Source organism: Condylura cristata, unplaced genomic scaffold, assembly GCF_000260355.1.
Source record: "Condylura cristata isolate star-nosed mole 26May11 unplaced genomic scaffold, ConCri1.0 scaffold00004, whole genome shotgun sequence".
NCBI lineage: Eukaryota > Metazoa > Chordata > Mammalia > Eulipotyphla > Talpidae > Condylura > Condylura cristata.
In genome coordinates this window covers 29519344-29540910 of record NW_004567105.1, presented here as the reverse complement: position 1 = coordinate 29540910, position 21567 = coordinate 29519344, and the positions used below count along the sequence as shown (strand labels likewise).

Here is a 21567-nt window from a genome sequence, read left to right as displayed (position 1 = left end):
ATGAATGTGCTGGGATCTATCCATGAGTTTAGTAGTTTGATGTAAGGAACAAATCAAGGTCAGAATACAGATGCAAAATACATGGTTGTTGAATTCTGATTCTGATTCATCAGCCTTCAGGCTTTTCCAATGTGTGTAGCACTTTACAGTTTACAAGATACTCTTCCATTTCTTTTTTTTTTTAACCTTCACAATGACCATTTCTTCCATTTTGTAAAGAAGGAAAACAGACTGGTAAGATTACTTTCCTTGAATTTCCTTATTCACAAATATTTTGAAGCATAGACAATATGAGGGATTTATGATGAACACTTGAGAAATGCAGACTAATAAAACAGTTTATTTTTTAAACAATTTACATGAAGACTTTTAAACATACAAAGAACTGGCAGAAGAATGCTATGAAACGCTTGTATCAATTTCTCCTCATCAATTATTAGCAACAGTTATTAACTGTGAGTTAATAATTCTACCTACCAAACCTTTAATACTATTTTGAAACTGATTCTAGATATCACCTTTTTATAATCATTTCCACTTTGTATTCTAAAAATGATATTATGCAATTCACATTTCCCAGTATTATCAAATATCCAGGAAATATGCAGGTTTTCAGTTGTCTCATAACATTTCAAATAACTTTTTGAATTAGGACCCAAATATTACTGCTCTGTAATGTTTTTTTTTTTATCTTTTCTCAACTGTTGATTTTCCCCATTTACCTTAAAAAAAATTCTTTCCAAATTATTTGGTGAGGAATAAGGTTTCTTGTCCTACATGATTCCCTACAGTCTGTATTTTGCTGGTTCCACCCCATTCTTTGCTTTTATATGTTCCTCTGGCCTCTCATAAATTGATAGCCAAATATAGAGACATGATCTCTAGTGATTTAAATATGTAGCAAGTTTATTCTACTTGGCACATGAAATAGTTATCTCTCTGTGTATATTATTTGTAGCTTTTGTGTTCAATACCTAAATCTGTTCATCTCTAGAGGTTTCAAAATGATGATTCACACATGCATTTTCCACTCATACACAGAATAGTTCTTTGAAGAAAAATTTGCTTTCATTTAGTATTTGGTGACCCAGTGATAGTTTTTTTAAGGAAAGGCAGGATAAAAGTTTGATTGTTCCCCTGTATTTTTCAGTTTCAAAAATAATGAGCCAGTTCTCTAACATTCTCCACAGTGACCAATTATCTTGTATTGTTTTGTTTTGAGCTAAGTATCATTTTGACCTTATGGATTTAAGTGTATTTGATAAGTTTAAATCTACTGCAGTTTGATTCTTATTCATACTCAATATGTTCTAACTTTGGCCAGGAGCTTTTCAAGCTGGCTGCAGAGCCCAGATTAAATGGAATACTCTCATGTTGCTCTTGTTAGACTGCCTGTATCACTTTTGGCAGCTCTTCTAAAGCCTTTTCAACTGAATCATCATTCTCTTTCGCATGACTATATTACACTCTCAAAGTGTTCTTTTATTTTTTTTTTTTATCCAAAAATGCATCCCTTTTAGGGGTTTAATCTTCCTGCTTAATTATTAACATTTCACCATCTAAATGTTAGACCTTAGCTTACACTTAGAAAATTACATAGGGCAGCGTGGTGGCCTCTTGTATGTAGTGACATAAATTGGATAAATGTGGATAAAATGGGAATAGGATTGGCATGATGTTGAGACTTCTTTTTGAGATTTTTGACTTAGTTGGACTATTTTCCAGTGTCTTTCCCAATCCCACACTATGTCCAGGAAATAATTTCTCCTATGCACTATCATTACTCAGTTCCTAATCCTCTCCTTTTTAGCCTGAGTATAGCACCCCAAACTACTTCCCATAGCCTCAATTCTTCCCTTCCATGTAAGAATTAAGAAAATGTCATCAATTGTTTGAAGTGCTTCCTCTTACTTAAATTAAAAACTATAATTTATACATTTTCCTACTCCTTTTTAGATCACACACTGATTTTTGGTTGTCAGCAATACTTTGAAAAGCAAAGTTTGATTGTTAGACATGCTCTAAACAGTCGGCTTTTTACTTCTAACTGGAATCACACTGACCAGACCAGAGGTGTTGTGGGTATCCCCTGACTTACGGAGATAAGAGTGGTGGGGTTCTACAGGAACTCAGGGATGGGAGCAACGGTGAAGAAAGTTGCTTAGGCAGATGTGGCAAAAACAATGAAAGGCCAACAGCTATGTTTATAGTGAGTCTACCATGCCTCCCATTTCAAAGTCACATACATGGCCCACCTGCTTGCTTCTCCCTGTATTCTATTTCATTGTTTCCTTCATGTGTCTGCCCTGGGTTACTCTTACTTGTGACAATCCCATATTCCTCTCAACTTTTTCTGTAAAAGATGGGAATAGGAATACAAAATTATTTGCTGAGCCTTTCTTTGGAATAATTAACTATGCAAGAATATTACAGATTTGCAGAAAAATGGGTCCCCATACCAGTGTCATCCTAACATGCAATATGAGCCTCGAGAGATAGGTATTCTTTTGGAGCATGATTTTGATCTGCACGATGGGCAGAGTGATATAATTAACTGGAGGAGGTTGTCACGAGACAGTAATAACACAAACATTGCACTAATTATTCTGGAATAACAGGGAGACTGAAGAGAGCTGGCCACCACAGTGACAGATACCCCCCCCCTTTTTTTTTCTAGGACAAGTTGGTGAGGGACAGAACCTAAAAACGTGAACTCACATTTACCAAGCACCCCAATATAGCTCTCAGATTGATAATTCTAATTGGGATATTCTGTCCAAAACTATCATTTGGAACATGTAAAAGCGTTTTGTATAAAGATGTTCATAGGCCTGTTACTTTTGATGGGAAAATGTATAAACCCAAAAGAGTGAAACAATGAACTACACTTATGTTTTCAACAGAGTATTAGCAGAACTAATTCAAAGGCAAATGTAAAGAATTCCTAGTAATATGGAAAGCTATTGTAAGTTAAATATATAAACTTTTGTGCATAATAAAATTGATGTAAAAAGCAAACTTTTTCATCTAAATATTAGCCAAGAGGAGATATATCCAGTTATTCTAAAGTAGCTTGCCTTGAGTGATGATTTTTTCTTATTTCTAGCTCCCTATTACTCATAAATTTCTCTAAAAGCAGTCAGGGAGGGACTCAGAAGCCCCACTGATTTATGAGTCTTTAGGTTAATGACTTGATATCCTGATGGCAGTAAACTCAACCTCAGCAAAATCTTGCTGGATTTTTAAATTCATTTTACTCCCATGTGGCTCTGTAGAGCACTGGAAAACTTCACTGCCCAGTAAGCAGATCTCCATACCCACTTCCTATAGTTCCCAAGGAAATTGTAAGTTATTGTGGATGATTTCTCTGGTGCTCTTTCGGCTATTTGTGGTATTGGAATTTAATCTCTGCTAATGATGACCCATAGTGGAACATATAACTTTCTATATCTAAAGCACATATTCTTTTAATATGTGTTCATTACTTAAGTGATTTCTCAGTGAACTTTTTAGTATCATCTAATACTCTTACTGTTTTTTCTTTTAATTAATGGAGCAATGACAAATAATGCATGGATATGTTTTTGGTTTTTTATTTTCCCTGATATCAGAATAAGAAATTTTCTAAAATAGATCTTGTGCAGAGCATATCTAGGAAAAATTATGTTTATTATCTCTTTCATAAAGTAGATAATTTTTCTCATAAGTGGAGGAGGAGAGAGAAAAAAAATCTAAGAAATCATATTTTACTTCATTCTCATCTTTAAAGACCACTTTGCATATTTAAGTTTGTTCTTAACTGCAGCCAGGCACCTTTTCAAGCTTAAATTAGGTCATCTCACTTCACAGCTCAAAAACTTGCAGTGACTTTCCATCACCCACAGATACACAGTCTGACGCCCTTAGAGCCAATATCTGTGACTTCATAACCTCCTCTTTATCTCTGGCTCACTCTGCTTGGGTCATGAGGTGTTCTTACTGTCTTTCCAACACCCGGATTTGTTCTGTCTCAGGACCTTTGTACATGTTTTCTTAGTCAGTATGCTCTTTCTTTCTATTCTCTCACTTCATGCAGATATCTACTGTGAGGCCTTCCTTAAGAACCCCATATAAATTGTTTCCCCTATAATTTTCCTTTCTCTGATATTGTTTACTTACCTTTCAAAATACCTAGGATTATATTAATTTTTTGCTTGCCTATTAGTCTTAATGTGACAAGTGCTGCGATAGTGACATGTAAATAGTGGTTAAAGGAAAGGAGAAAGCATTTAACTAATTCAAATGGTATTTGGGGAAACAGCTTCACGTGGTAGGATGAGTGGGTGCTTCCTTTCAGCCCTGATGTTGAATTCTGACTCTGTCACTTATTAGCTGAGTGAGTCAAGGTGCTTATTAGCTTCTGTAAACTTAAACTACTTTAAAAATATATGCATAATAGGGGCCCTCCCTGGTGGCGCAGCGGGCTAAAGCACAGCACTGAGAATCTAAAGCCGCTTCCGCATGAGTTCGATTCCCGCCTGCCCCGGAGGTGACCACATGGCGTGGCAGACCTCTCCTGACCCGCCCGCCGCTCCCCTCAGCAGTGTACCTCGTCGATCTGCCTGTTCTGCTCCCCACTCTGTCTCTGGTGAATCCTCTTACCCTCCACATCTCTGGCCTGTACCCCAGTTCTGTATGAATAAATAAATCTTTAAAAAAATATATATGCATAATAGTATTATCTTGAAATTTTTTTATCTTGAAATTTTTTTATTTTGAAATTTTTAAGAAGGGTAAATTGAATTTAGACCATCTTTCCTCAATGCCATCCATGCTGATATACCGTACATCAGTACAAAATGACTAATACAAGTATAAATACATGATATCTTATAATCATTAAGTTAGAGTTTTCTTAGAATGATTCACTGATCATAAAGTAAGATCTTTTGGCAAAAGGCAAGAGTCAGGGAGTGGGTGTGAAACAAATGGCTACTATCTATTAGCTCTTCCAATTAATGGTCAACATTGACTCCTTAACATTATGGAGTGAACAGAGGATATTTTGTATTTAGATGATGGCTAGTATTTGAGAGATTCTATTTGGAAATAAAGTATCAAGAGTATTGAGAGAAAAGCATAGTCGTGTTGTCCTTAGTGGTATATATAATTTTCAATAAATTATTTCTGGAGTTTTAATTAATAAATATATGCTGAGGAGTGAACCCAAGAAATCATGTCATTTTTGTTGGCAGTTTCCTGACAATAAAAGATTTCTAAGTCTTCCATCATTTACTTAAATACATAGTATAAAATAGCATGGTTCTAGGAAAGTGATTTGCTAATCAGAGGAAAAAAATGTTATCTACACACACACACGTATATACCTGTGTTTTTTCATCTGCTATAAGTTATTTTATTTTGGTATAGACTAGCTTATTCAAAGTTATTGACTAGAAATCAAATACCTTCTTACCTTTCATGTATATCTTTAATAAAATGATGAGGAGAAACACTATAAATATCACTCATAGAATTTTCCTATCTTGCTGGATTTTTGACCTTCAGAAATGCTAATTTAAAAAAAAAGTTTGTTTTAATATACTTTAAATTGCTTCTGTTTTTAAAGTACTCTAAAATTATACGTAATTCAGTTAGTTTAAGGAATACTTATTGTGTTCCTATTCTGTACAAGATGCTGTATTATTAAAGCATGCTTTGTTTCCTTAAAGATCTAAGTTTAGTAAGTGAAAAAGTAACATTAAAATAAATTTTTATTAATTAACATCATAATATATATTGTGAACAAGGTTGCTGTGGAGATGTTATGTGAGTCCTGAAAATTGGTGCCTAACTCAGGTTTGGGAGATAAGGAGCAGGCAAAAGAGTGACGGATGGGGGACATTTTCGTGCAACTTGTTTCTAATTTTATGGGGTTACTTATAAGCAACTTCCTTTTCCATTCTGCAGGTGATATTTATCAATGCCTGAGCTGTAGGAACTGAGCGAGTGAGCCATGGGGTGACAGAGATACCTGCCTTATGTGTCTCCCTCTTTATCCTGCAGCACTCCAAGGACTAGGACAATGTTCAGTGTGCTCCATGAGATTGCCCCATGGAAAACACATAAAGGCATTTAATAATGAATAATAAAGAACAGTAGATAAAACTCAGTAAACTTTTTAATTAAGCATTTCCGCAATTGCTTAAAAAAATCTGTGCCCTAAGGGGCAATGACTGTCTTTAACATTTATTGTGAAATATGTAGTAGGCTGTTTATTGATTTTAAATGAATATTCAATTAATGAAGAGTCAAGTATGATACTCTGATGAATCTGAAGATTGTGATTTTAATTTCCCCCCAACTTTTAAACACTCATAAGCCAAACACTTCTGAAGAAAATTCAAAAGGAAATGGGTTATTTGTGTATTAGCACATCCTAGATACAACCTTCACAGGGATTGTGAATTTTTTTACTAAGGTATCATTGGTTTACAATTCTGTGTATGACTGAGGGAAACAGGTTCCCACGGCTCAGATCTATGTTGTTATAGCACTGCCGCCACCAGACATCCCACAGTGTTGCACCATAGACCATTGGGTCTCCTCTCCCTTTTTTTCTTATCCTTACTCTTCCTCTTAGTTACAAAAAACTATCTGGTTATAGGTGAAGATAAAGCCAGCTAAGACCAGTGCATTTCAATATCAAGTAAAATGGTGTGGTTTTGATCTCCTTCTTGTTTTAAAAGTTTTTCTTTTATACCTAAAATTATAGTTCATGGCATGTTCCAGTAAAGGAGGACAAGGTGGGGCAAGATGGGAGAAGAAACTATGGAACTGCCTGCAGATAATCTTTATTTCTTTAATTTTCCTCATTTGCGTCTCTTCCCATGTCATCTTTTCTTGTTTTGTTTTTTTTAAGATTGTTATTTATTTATGCATGTAGAACTGGGGTACAGGCCAGAGGTGCAGGAGTGGTGAGAGGATTCACCAGAGGCAGAGTGGGGAGCAGAACAGGCAGATCAATGAAGTACACTGCTGAGGGGAGCAGTCAGGAGAGGTCTGCTTCACCAAGTGGGTCACCTCCGGGGTGGGGATCGAACTCATGCTGAAGTGGCTTTAGCTTCCTATTGCTGTGCTCTAACCAGCTGTGCTACCCCCCCCATGTCTTTTTTCATTTCAAAATCATTCCTTATGATAGTCTACCCACCCCAACAGTAGAGAAGATAGATATCATCTACAGCTTCTTCCTAAAATATGACTGACACTTGGTTACACATTAAATATTCTTTAACTTTGCTATTTTTTCCTCCATTTTGTTAGCAACATTTCCTGTGATGATGCAGATTTAGGGGAACTGCATTTAAGCATCAGGACCCTAAGTGTGCTCCCTGCTGGGCTGATTACTTTAAGCTAATGTAGTGTTCCACTCACTGGATTCCACACACTTTCCCTATATTGATTGCATTATCAGTAGTAGTAATCACAGATATCATTATCAGCCAATTACACAAACACATATCTAAACTAGGTAACTTATTCACCAACATTATCTCTTAGAATCCTTAACTTTTTTTGTAATGAAGCTGATAATCCTCTTGTCCAATTGAGTGTAGCTACATATTTTGATCTAGTAGGTTAAATGCAAGTATATTAAATTATGTAGTAGGTAATTACTCACATGTTTGTAGCAATGCAAAATGAAGGCAATTTGTGTGTAATCTGTTTCTTATTCTATTTGAGGATTGTATTAGAGAAGGTTAACTGCTTTAAAAAGTAGACTCAAGCATGTATTTGGATCAAACACGATAGAAGTGGATTCCCTGCTCATATAATGGAACTGGATAAGAGAATAAGTACTTAAACATACGGTTACACAGAAACTAGGTGATTTCTCTCACACTAAGTATAAGAATTCAAAGGTTACTATGGGAGATTCATTTCAGGGGAAAAAAACATAGAAGAGCTAATGAGAGATGTGTGTGGCTAGGACTAACAGAGAGGGACATTCATATTCTGTTGGCTAGACATTAGTCATATGACCATAAACCAAAGACACAAGAATTATGATCTAGTTTAGAAGTAGAGGACAGCTTGGATTTTGGTGAGCAGTTAGTGATTTTTGCCTAAATGTCTCAAAAGAAATTGTTCCATGTCTCTATCTAGTCAGTGAATATTTTTCCTTATCTGCCTTGTCAATACTGGGAATTACTATCAGGTTTGCTTTTATTTGCTTTCTACTAGGTCTAAATCCTGCCACTTTGACTTGTACATGTTAAATAACTGAAGAGTAAGGAATATAAAGTCATAAAGTTCCTTTTCAAAATTTTATATAAATTATGTCCATGTTATATAATTTTTCAGCAGGGTAAATTTTAGATAGGTTTAAATGAAAGCCTTTTAAATATAGAAAAGATATCTACTAATGTAATCCTCTTATTTCATAGCTAAGGAATCAATGCATCTCAGAGAAACTGGGGTTATTTGTCTTAATTGTATAGAAAGCATAAATGATTCCAGACTTTTCTCCATCCCAGACTCCTTCTCAAGGATCTATTAGCAGTTTTGTAATGTTAACTCTATTTCAAGCTAACTCTGATTTTCATAAGTCTAATGGGAAGCAGTGTTTTAAATTTAAAACAAGTGGGTTTGAAAAGTACTTATATTGTAAAGTAACATAGATACAGCCAATACTGATGGTTGCCTGACTGTAAATGGATCATCCTTTGAAAATGATATATATTCAATATCATTACAAATAGCTACATGAAAAGTACAGAGAATGCCTTGAGAAACTGGAAATTTACTTCAGTAATCAATTATTTTCAATTAGTTGTGACCGCTGAAGAGTTTCTCTGCAGGAAAATAGCTCGAGTTGATTTTACTCACATTTTGCAATTCTTTATAAAAATACAGATTCTCATATTTTGGTGCTCATATAAATTGTTTACTTCAACTCTGTATATATGAAGGAACATTGACATCCTAAATGGGGTTATATTTAAAAAGTGTAATTTTATTTCTATAGCACAGAGTATACTTTCTACTTGATGAATCTTGCTTTCTGCCTTTTATTTGCATATGTAAAATCTTCATTTTTGCTCATCATGTATCTTTTCTGCATGCAATTAACATTAACTTTTTTCGCTTGTGCAGAGCTGGTTATTTGCCACAGAATATTCCCCTGGAGATTATCAGATATCTGTCTGAGGAGAAGGATTTTCTTCCTTGGCATGCTGCCAGCCGAGCCCTTTATCCTCTGGATAAATTACTGGACCGCATGGAGAAATACAATGTCTTTAATGTAAAAAAAAGACTTTTCTTCTTTCTTATTTTTCAGAAGATAAACTATTTTCTTATTATCTTCTGTATTCAACTGATTCTGAGTTATTTTAGTTCTCCTTCTCATTTGTGTTATCATTTTTGTCCTGAATTTCTGTGTAACTCTGGTGACAATTACTTGAAGATAAATTTTGTACGAGCTACTTTTTGTTCTGGCCTAAAGGTGTCAATTAAGCTTAAATGCTTCAGAATTTAACAACAAATATACGTGGCAAATCCTTAAAGTTCAAACTTACTTTCTAAGAGTTAAAGGGCTCTCCATTCACAAAGGACTTAACCTAGGTAGAGTGATCCTAAAGATCTTAACAGACTATAGACAGTTTTAGTAAAGATTCTGAGTCATTATTTTTATCCAAAAGGGCATAGTGAATTCAATTCACTTCCTTAATTAACAGGGATAAGATCAACATTGAGGCGAAAGCCCATTCATAATTGGGTCCAAGGGGATACAGGAGAGCAAACAACACATAATCCAATAGACACGCAGACATGAGAAACATCCCAAAATGTTACCTGACCAGATTTCCTAAGCCTGATGCCTGGTGAACCAAAATTGTATGCTAATCTAATTTAATAATTATTTTGAATTAGATTAGGATTAAGTACTACTAATGAGTTTTGATTCCTAAATTTCTTCTCACCAGCTTTGCATATGAGAATATTGCCTTTGAGCACTTTAATTTCCCTTTACTTATATTAATAGCTTGTCCTGTGTCTTATAAAATCATCCTATTCCTTTTGATTTATTGACTCTGCTGATTAACCTACACATTTGGATTACTTGGCACTCAATTGCCTGGACAGGAAGTGTTTACTAGAGGCATTTGAATTGTCTGATGGTCATCAGAATTACTTCTTTTTTCTAATTCTCAGTCTACTTTTCACTCTCTTACATACATAGAAACACCTGTTATAATATTTTTTTAAACTGGAAATAATCTTGACTGTCATTGTTGTTAGTTTTGTCTAAGCCCTTGTAATAGACATACAAAGAAATATGTCATTACATTTATTATAAAATTTTTATCTGCTAGAGAGAAAGTCATATTACACTTCTCTTTTCTCCTTAACAGAGAGAGACTACAATATTAATCTTCTGTAAATGTAAAATACATTTTTGCATATATTTGTACTTCAGAATAGTATATCATGTCAGACATCTCAATTTCAATAAAAGTTAAGAATTGCTTTTACTATAATTTCAACACTTTCATTCCTTTGACAAAATTCAAGGACCACATTCAATTGAGAAGAGCATATCTTATATTGCTATGAAAATTTAAATATATCATTAGCTGAATGGATTGTTGACTTTGAAATAGCATAGCATCATATCGAAGAGGGCTCTGAGTACTCAACAATGCCAGGCTATTGGCTGTGCCTACATAACAATTTTGCATCAAATATGACATAAAACACATAAATACTAGGTGTTCATTTACACAAACTATATCCACATGCATTTGAATGTTTATGCATGGGTATTATCAATACCTTTCAGTTACCTCATTTCTCTACAACAGTTGTATCTAAAATAGTCAACAGTAAAAATTATTTGATTGTTCAGTAAGAAATATAATATTTTTTCAAACTGGAAATAAACAACTGTCATTGTTGTTAGTTTTGACTATTGCTGTTAGATTTGGCTATTGCAGTTGTATTTTATCCTTATTTTCTAAACTAAAAAAAAATGAAGTTGGATAAAATTATAATAGAACAATATGATGCCCAATTTTATTAATACTTTAAGGGATTGAAATGTAGAAAATACTTCAATTTTATTGTATTTAATTGTCAACATGGAATGGCTTGAAACTGATGTTACCTTTATTTTCCCCACCTCCCATTTAGGAATATATTTTAAAGCAAGTTGCAACAACCTACATCAAACTTGGATGGCCAAAAAACAATTTTAATGGATCTCTGATTCAGGCATCCTACCAACATGAGTACTGTTTCATTTTCTTATTTGGTGTCTCCCTCCCATCCGCCCCCACTGCCACAGTTGTATGGTAACATACCCCTAGTACCATTGTGACTTCAACAGCATGTAACCATCTTTCTTTCATTCTGTGTCTTTCATTTCTCTTTCCTCGGAGGACTGCTGTGGAGTAGCACAGTATCCACTCCTGGTACTGAGAACAAAGGCATTTCCTATCATGTTTTAATTTTAGGCCTGCTTTTATTGGCAAAGTAGAGATCTGAACCATTGCTTCTCACTGTATGTAGTACTGTTTTCAGAGAAGACTCTCTGGGTATGCCTAACATCTGCCCTGCATAATTGTCAACGAAATAGGATATCTGGTTCTAAACACCATTATTTGTGCGAGTTAGTTATCGACCTACTGTTTAGGTGAAGAGTTACCATTCCAGATATTAACACTACTTTTTTACTTTCATCTTTATTTTTTCCTATTAACGATACCCAGAGAACTTCGCAGAGAAGTTATAATGCTGGCATGCAGTTTTGGTAATAAGCACTGTCATCAACAGGCATCCACTCTTATTTCAGATTGGATTTCCAGCAACAGGAACAGGTAAGTTGAACCAGTTCCTGAATTTCTAATATAATTTAATATTATTTTAAGATTCTCAGTGGATACATCACATGTATCAACTGAAGAAAAATGAAACACCGAAAAACTGTTTCAGGTTCACAATTTTTAAGACAACAGCATGAAATTCAAAACACACTTATTTTTGCAAGATACTTATTTTCATATATAATATATTAGCTTAATATTGATAGCTTAATTTTGATAGCTTTGCTAGCTCGTAAGACCAGTCAAACTTAGGTCAAACATTAAGTTTTTTATAAAGGTTGCGGTATTTATTCATAAAGCAACTGGCATCGCACAATATACATAAAGTAGCATATAAATGTTGATTTAAAGATGAAAATCAAAATGATTATGAAAACGATCTTTACTCTTTTAGTGACCCTTGACAGAAACCTTAAACTTGTACTTTATCTTGGAATTTCACAATACTGTATTTTAATGCAGATTGTGAGGTTAAAATTATTTAATATAATTACTTGTGATAAGAAATATTATATAAATGTCACATCATGTTTATGAAAAGAATAGTAAACATAAAAATAAATCAAAGATCAGTGATCTTGCTAGTGTTTTAAAAATATTATTAGGTGTCTTTATAATTCCAAAGACCTTTATGTTCAATTTCATTTGACTTTTTAGGCAATTTATAACCATTTCCAGTCCTTGGTCACTGTATTAAGGAAAGGGGACCGGGGCGGAGCTGATTCTATTTTCTGTGACACAGTCGGCTTGTCCTACGACTTACTGGGATGACCACTGGGAACAGAAAAAAGGACTTGCTGTTGATGAACAGAGAACCACAGAGAGTGTTACCTACTTAAGGCACAAATTGGCATATGTGCTGTCGAGAATTATATACATTTAAATTTATTATCTAACTCTAGACCAAAGGGTGGTGATCCTACTTTGAAATTCTCTGAGGTAATTTTTCACTATATCACTTAATAATTTGTCTCACCTTCTCTAGCATTTTCCTGTTTGCCCTTTAAGTTAATCGTTTCTGGCCTTATGCTGAACTAAGGAAAGTATTTTATCACTATCATCTCTCAATTGATCCATTATGTACTTGAAAACTGTGATTAGATCTTTTATCAGTCTTCTCTAGAACTAAACAATCCTCATTTTTAAAGCCTTTACTAATAACTGTTTTGCTAAGTCTTCTAGAAACCTAAATTTGACTTGAAAATGATATATATCTTTTCTCCTGCTTTTTATGACCTTCTTCAATTCAAATATATATTAGGCTACGAAAAAATAAATCTTTATCCAAAATCAATACATGCAAACTTTTAAAAAAGATCCATTATTGTATATACATGAGAAGAAAAAGTGAGACACATTACTTAAAGGTTGTTATCTCTAATTCTGTTTCTTTTATACTTTTGCTTGTTTATTTTGCTACAGAAACATGGACTTTTCTCAGTTAATGCCTGTTTTTAACCTTCAGTGATTTTACCCATGTTAAGCTTTTCTTTTATTAAAATTGGCCTTAAACCATTGAGTTTTCATAATTTCTCTAGAGAGAACTCAAGCCAATATATAATTTCCTACATGCAAAAATATAGCAATTGGGAAAATTGGTATTTTTTAAGTAATCTATTTATTTTAACAAAATTGTATATCTGGGAAGCTAAAAAGCCAAGATAGAATTCAAAATTGATGGAAGATACTGTTTTGTCAGTGTAGGTGTACACTGTGAACTACTACTAAGCATAAACAGGGTGTGAACACGAAGGGAGGGGTTACCTTCAAAGAATAACATTCTACATCATGAATGATGAGCTGGACTCGGTTAGATGGACAGAACACAGGAGTTAGGTTTGCATGAATAGATGAGGTGAGTGGATGAGGTTTCCAGGAAATCCAACATGAATTGATGTGTGGTTTAATAAGTGTAGTAATTTTTGACTTGTGAATTTGAACAATTCATCACTTCCATAATTCCTTTTAAATGAAAGTTCATATATAAGTTGTCAGCACATTTGGGTTTTTATAGCTGGCATTTATTTGCGACAAGACAAATTTGGACATAATACATTAAGGTTCTTTTGAGATTCTCTTCATTTTTATATTCTCCTATTGTGCTTTGTTTTGTAACTGACCAACCAAATAAGCTAAGTGAAACTAACTCTACTTACTTAGATTTGTTGACTTGGGCTGTGACATGGCCATGGCAGCACATTTAAGTGCCCCCCTGTTGTGAAGGTCCCTCATCTCCATTGAGCTACCTATTAGTGAAGATCAGAGGTTTAATTTTTTTTTGAATGACAGCTTAACAACGTAACAACAATGCAAACCCATAGTTGATGCTGGATTTAAATTTTAAATTGAGTCAATGAAGGGAGGGCGAGGTTTTTTTTTTTTTACTTTTCTAGAAGCAACAGATCAATGTACTTTGTTTAACTAGAAACAATCTTTTGTTTTATTTTTTTACTTATCTAACTGGGATCCTAAATATCATCTGAAAAAAAAAAACATTAAAATCTGTATAGTGGTATAATTATAAAATGTTTTGGAAGATATAGATTTATGTTCATAAATCTAAATGACAATGAATCATGCAATAGGGATTGCAAATATTTGGAGTGATTGATAAACTAGGGCTAAGTGTCAAATCATGACATTGGATTTAGGAAAAGGGCATGGAGGGCAGGTGGTAATAGAACCAAAAAGTACAAAGAAAAGTTAGATATGGCAGCAACAGAGAGAAAAATTCAAGAACTACAGTGGATGATAAATTGGATGAGTCGACAGTCTGATCTCTGTTAAAATATTCAAATGCTACAGTGTGATGAATTGTAATGGTGATGTCATGCATAAAAATGAATTGAGCTACATTCAGGTCTTGTTAGGCTGGGATTTGGGGATGAAGTTCAGCAGTGTGCCACATTTCAGAAAAGAGACAAGTTGCTAAGCATTTGGTAGAGAACAATACAAATGATAAAGAGATTTTGAAAACATGAGATATAAGAGGAGGTTTGGAAACCTGAAAATTTTACTCTCAAAAAAGACAGAAATGATGATAATGATTTTATATTATAGAAAGCATAATAAAACAGACAGAAAATGTTTATCTTGCTGGTTGGTTCCATAGAAATAATTGACTTAACCTTCACTGAATAAAATATAGGGTTAATACTGTATGTGAATTATTTGTTGGAAAATTTCTGTATTAAAACACAATAGAGATTATACAATTAACTATATAAAGATCACAGTAAGGCAATATGGGTTTTTCTTTGAATAAAAAAAAAACCCCGAAATTAAATGTGTATGCACAATAACCCATTCTCTTAATTTTGTGATAATGCATTATTTTGCAAATAATGTTAAAAGATTCAATTTAAAGCATCAAGCCAATACATGATAAATATTTACAGTACTTTGTTTTTAATGGACAGTGATATGCATCCCTAACATATATGCCGATAACCTATTTCATCACTCTAGTTAAAAAAATATCCTGAAACAACAGTCTATTTTGAGAATTGTAGGAAATCAAAAGTGTTTACTGGGTAGGAATGGATTGGGAGTTCATCCCAAAATTGGAAAAATTGAGGTCATTCCAAATAAAATCTATAAGTAGATTTTAACTCTTTAAAAGCCTACATGATACATAAACTTCCTCATTTATGCAACTTATTATGCTACTATATTAGTGGTACTAATGATGATAGTAATAATGAAAATTGCATTTGCTTTGTGAAATGTTTGCTGTTTCAGGCAAAAGGCTAAGATCGTTGGTCCTTGAGCTAATCATTTTTAATTTTTCTTCAAGATTTATTTATGTCTGCATACAGAATTGAGGTACAGGCCAGAGGTTCAGGGGCAGTGAGAGGATTCACCTGAAGTAGAGTGGGGAGCAGAACAGGCCCACTGATGAAGTACACTGCTGAGGGGAGCAGCGGGTGGGTCAGGAGAGGTCTGCCACGCCAGGTGGAACACTCCAGGGCAGGTGGGGATCAAACGCATGCTGAAGTGGCTTTAGCTTCTTAGTTCTGTGTAACCCATTGTGCCACCAGGAAGGGCCCTTTATTTTAATTTTTATAAACAACAGACCTAAAACTCACAAAGTTTATGTGATTTGCCCAGATTCTGTAACAATAGGTCATGGAACTTGGTGTCCACTCCCAGACTGATCAGCCTGCCTGTCTTCTAGCCCTACTCATGTGGTGGTACATGAAATGAGCATGTATCAGTAATACAAGTACTCTCTGTAGTAATGTACATAGCAGTTTTATGAAGGCCTCGTGGCATGAGCCTATGGTTCTCAAATCAGATCATGAATAAAAGTCACTGGGGGGACTTGTTAAAAAGCTTGTGGGTCTCACCCCTGGAATTCAGATTCAGTCATGGTGCCCACAAATTTGCATTTTGAACAAGTTCCAGCTGATGCTGCTCTGATCTTACAGTTCCAGGGACCACTCTTTGGGAACCTCCGGTATCCTGCCTTCAGAGTAAGGGCACAGCAGTCACACTAGATGGTCTACCAAATGACCTTAAGAAAGTCATTTTATTCATCATCTGAAAAACGGCAGTGATGTTACCAGCCAATCAGATCATTGAAATTAAAAAAAAAAATGCCTTTAAAATATTTGACCTTCAGAGGAAATCATAAAACATTAATTATCTTTGAATTATTATTTGTTTGGACCACTATGTAGTAGGTGTTATGAATTTTAAAAGTTTTGAGGGTATAGGAATGTGACATAATATATAAAACAAATATTACCATAGAGAGTCTTAATTAGGAACAGGGAGACATTTGTTTTTTTCCCCTGTGTTTTTAAAAATATTGCTTGTCTTGGTATCCAGATAAATATTACTTCACCCTTCCTTGCTTCTCTTAATTGACTGCTATTTATGGTACATGTATGTTTTCTCACCAACCTTTTTATCTCATAGTGTTAAGACAGAAGGTCCTTTTCTTTCTATCTGCTCCTTGTCCATCAAAGTTTGCTTATGCTTTATAAGAACATACAGAATGGGACATGTTAGGCTCTTTCTTTATGGTGTGTGTATGACTATCCAGAAACCACACGTTTTCTTCCCTTGCAGTGTAGATATTAGCTTGCTGCTCAAGTTTCCTAGTTATTGTAGTCTTACTCTTTCTGTTCTTTATGTCACTATTTGAATCCACAATCAATTTCATAGGCTAAGGTTTGATCAGCTAGCCTGCTATTATAGTGTCCAGTTAGCAGCAGAGGAGTGTGGGAAGCAGGATGTGTGGGGAAGCAGGGAGAAAGACAAAGGAAAAAGCTGCCCAAATCACCAGTGAGCTAGAAAAGGGAGTCAAGGCTTGCTGGTAGCATTACATGGCTGTGTTTTACACAAATCAGTTAACTTTTCTGAATCTCATCCTTGTTGAGAATATTTCCCTCTAAATCTCCAGTGTTTATATCAGCTCTGACAGTTAAAGATTTCATACTCAATGTGAATGAACATCATACAATTCTCTCACAATTCCTCACTTTGGGTCTACTTTTGATTATAGGGTTCAAGGGTGCATGTTCCTGTAATCACATATTGAACACATATATAGAAGCCAGTGTGCTGTGCAGGTCAGGAAATGCACCTTTCTCCAACTCTTAGCAGTCTATGTGGCTTGTTCAGAATATGTGTTTTTGCCCTTACACATCTTAAGAGTAATCACTCAAAACTTAATAAAAAATGAAGCTCATATCAGTGCAAGCAAAAAGAAATCTCTGATTTTTCCAAGGGACTGTCATGTAAGAATTTGACCAGGGAAGAGAGAACCTCGAGCCCTCAGAGCTGCTCATTGAAATGAAGAAAAATGGACACACTTGAGCATGCTTGAAGAAGAGTGATAAGTTAACAGGTGTTTGGCTATAGACAACACTGGAATAATACAACAGGGCTCATGAGGATTTTTATGCATATGAATTACCTAGAAGTACATTTTAAGTCTATGCCTAAAATGCTCCATCATACACTTAAATAATTGTAAGAATTTAACTTTTAACATATTATAGGCATTTTTTTTCCCAGTAGAATTATTTCAAGATCTCTAAGTGGCAATCAAAACATTATATACCCATGATTAGTTATTTAGAAATGTGATCAAGTATTTATTTTCTGGTCACAAATTTTATATTATTTTTCTCCTCCCTCAAATTATATACTAATAATGCATTTTTGATAGAAAATCCATTTGATCACCCTATTATAGTTTTCTGTGATAAAAATATACACATATCATACTTCTATGTGATTATAAACCCTGTTAATATATTTTACAAATTGAGTTTTCATTACAACTGTTACTTGTACATAGCTTAGTGTAAAGAAATTGCAAATTTTGACACATAATTTTAAAACAAAAGTAGTTGCTAAATATAAGTGAAAATTGATCTTTTCCAGTTTATATATTCACAGATATATGTTGATCACTACAAGAATGAGAAAAGTTTCAGCATCAGTTCTATACAATTTTTTTTGTTGTTAAAGTGGTAGGGAACCTTATGCATAAACATAGGAATGTTAGGTGTCTTGTGGCAGCAGAACACAAATCTTCAATATATTTCAAGTTTGTGTCAGAAAATACATAATCAGTCACTAAAAATTTTGAGTTGGCATACTGCCACTTAATTAGGCCCTTCTTCAAGCTTTTGAAAACAAACAAAAAAATTAGAAAACTTACTTTCAGATATCGATAGTGATAATTAGAAGTTTCTCTTATTTGGTACTACAAAATAATGCACCCTGCAAATATGTAAGATGAATGAATCAGACTCTTGTCCTGGAAAATGAGAGGAAGTGAGAGTTGGATTCTTTATATGAAAAAAAAAAGGCATATGAAAATTCATAACATTGGACTTGAGTGCCATACCCCGACCTCAGAGCTATTTGAGAAATCCTCCATTTCCTCCAGTTACAAATAACTCACTTTGAAGATCACTGTACTAGGATGTGGGTCAAACTGGAAAAAATTAGAGATGGATCAGATTTGTCCCGGGGGGATACAGCACAGTGGGCTCAAGGCTAACAATTGAGACATCCCCACATTGAACAGCAGGATGTAACCCAGTTAGGAGTTGTGGCTCTGGAAACTTAACAAGTATGATGCATTCTAGAATTTGCTTTACTTCCTCTGCTCATCCTCATGTATGTTTTTTCAGTAATTATTAAACCTCTGTCTTAACTCCAAATAATTTTATATATTGACTTAAAGATATACATGTTTATAGATATATAAAATTGGTATATTGTCTAAAAATTTGCCTCTGAAATGTATTCTAATAGATGTCTTCAATAAACTTATACAGTTCTAACTTTTTCCACTATAACTTAAATACTGCCCTCAATTTTGTCTTTATTTCAAAAGCATTTTATAATAGCCTCACCTGTGTTTAAATATTGCACTCAGAACATTATTTTACTATATTAGCCAGTATTTATAAATCATGATTGTCTTTATCAGTATCTGGCATCAAAATATCAGAAATTATTTGTCTGTTGATTTCTAGGAGTTTAGGATCGTTGCTGTACAAAGTAGCTATTTCTTAGTGGATTATGTTAAGTAGCTTAAAAATAAATTGCACTTTTCTACTTATATGAGTTAACATCACATCTAGCACTATAATTTATTTGGCTAGATCCTTATTTCTTACTGTGCACAGTGAGGATACTGTTAATAGGGAATTTCGTGCACTTTGTGTGTGAATTCCACCTAAATTTTTGTTGTGGTAGTCCTATTGTGGTGAGGGAAAAAAAATTGTGAATTACCTACTTGAAAGTTTGTAATGTCAATTTTTTAAAGTATATTCAGCTAGTTTCCCCCAAAGCAAAACTTGAGCAAACATATTTTTGTTTACTTTCAATTATTTTCATTCCATAAAATTGCTGCCCTAGGAATTAACTTGTTTAGTACTTCATAATTCACTGTCCACCCTGTTAGAATTGTTGTCTGCATAATCCTAGCTGAGAAAGTTAGACATTGAGTTTAGGGGTCTCCAAAGCAAAAAAGTGATATGGGAACCTCTGAAATAATTATTACCATTGAAATTATCACCATCTTTGGCATCTTGTCAATTTACCTTGCTGTAGTTCTCTAAAACTAGTCACACCTTTAATAGTTCTTTAAAACCAAATAATGTCTTTAATCCCAGTGCCTCTCTCACTGTGACAGATACTGTGTTAAAGGGCCAAATTCACCAGTCCAATAAACTTAATACAATTCTAATTTTGGGGTAGTGATGGCAGTCGACTCAATTTTTTTTTTTAAGTTTTTTTTTTTAAAGATTTATTTATTTATTCATACAGAACTAGGGTATAGGCCAGAGATGCGGAGGATGAGAGGATTCACCAGAGACAGAGTGGGGAGCAGAACAGGCAGATCGACGAAGTACACTGCTGAGGGGAGCAGTGGGCTGGCTGGTCAGGAGAGGTCTGCCTCGCCATGTGGTCACCTCCAGGGCAGGCGGGAATCGAACTCATGTGGAAGTGGCTTAAGCTTCTTAGTGCTGTGCTTTAACCCGCTGCGCCACCAGGGAGGGCCCCGACTCAATTTTTAACTTTCAGTTCTATCTTTGTTTTAAACTTTTTATTTACTTATTTTCATGTAGAAAAACTAGAGTGTAGGCCAGAGGTATGGATGGGGGTGAGAGAATTCACCAGAGACAGAGCAGGGAGCAGAACAGGCAAATCTGCTAAAATCCATTGCTGAGTGGAAGCCAGAGACAGGACAGTAAAGCTCTGCTGTGCCATGTGGGTCAGCTCCCTGGCCTGGGATCTGAACCTAGGCCTTAGCAGTGATAGTGCTGAGACTTAGCTACTAGGCCACCACGCCACCAGCTAGGCCTCTTTCAGATCTATTTATAAAATATAGTATTATTACTCATTCTTTCATAGTTAGAAGCCTACTTAACTTAGATAATTGGTATCAATCCAGGCATTTGCTCTATTTGATTCATGTACAAAATATACTTTGAGTCTTAGCTACAACCCTGACATCATGGTCAAAGGAATTAGGGATCAAATGATGAGCAAAAGAACATGATTTCTGGCCCTCCCTGGTGGCGCAGTGGGTTAAAGCACAGCACTGAGAATCTAAAGCCACTTCTGCATGAGTTTGATTCCCTCCTGCCCAGGAGGTGACCGCATGGTGTGGCAGACCTCTCCTGACCTGCCGGATGCTCCCCTCAACAGTGTACTTCGTTGATCTGCCTGTTCTGTTCACCACTCTGTCTCTGGTGAGGCCTCTCGCCGCCCCTGAGCCTCTGGCCTGTACCCCAGTTCTGTATGCACAAATAAACCTTTAAAAAAAAAAAAGAACATGATTTCTACCTTCCTGAAGCTTTCAGTCCAATAGGTAAACCAAGACAAATCAGGTGTCCTACAAATACTGTAAGATTTTAACTCTGCAGTACAGTTGAGATTCTCATCTTTAAACCAGAAGTGAGATTTACAAGAAAAGGACATTTGACCTGTCAGTGAAGTTGACATGCCTTGCAGAGTGACACTTACCGGAGGGCTACAGGAAAGATGTGTTCACTAAAGCAAAGAAAGAAAGGAGACTGTTCAGCAGCAGGAACAGTGTGTAACAATGACCTTCCTCCTCCACATCATTTCTCAACAATCTTGGTACTTTCAAAAAGTTTAGCTGATTGTGCAGAATCTATCATGAACCAAGAACAACCTCTGAAAGTTTTAACTTTTTTTTTTT

At 34.8% G+C, this 21567-nt stretch overlaps 1 protein-coding gene across 1 annotated transcript in view; it reads left to right on the top strand.

Moving 5' to 3' along the window:
• TRHDE (thyrotropin-releasing hormone degrading enzyme) overlaps nt 1-21567 on the top strand; it is a 324987-nt gene that overhangs the window by 286633 nt on the left and 16787 nt on the right. The window contains exons 13-15 of the mRNA XM_004675882.2: nt 9136-9283; nt 11173-11270; nt 11751-11858. Coding sequence (XP_004675939.1) covers nt 9136-9283; nt 11173-11270; nt 11751-11858 — 354 coding nt within the window. The remainder of the gene's footprint in view (nt 1-9135; nt 9284-11172; nt 11271-11750; nt 11859-21567) is intronic.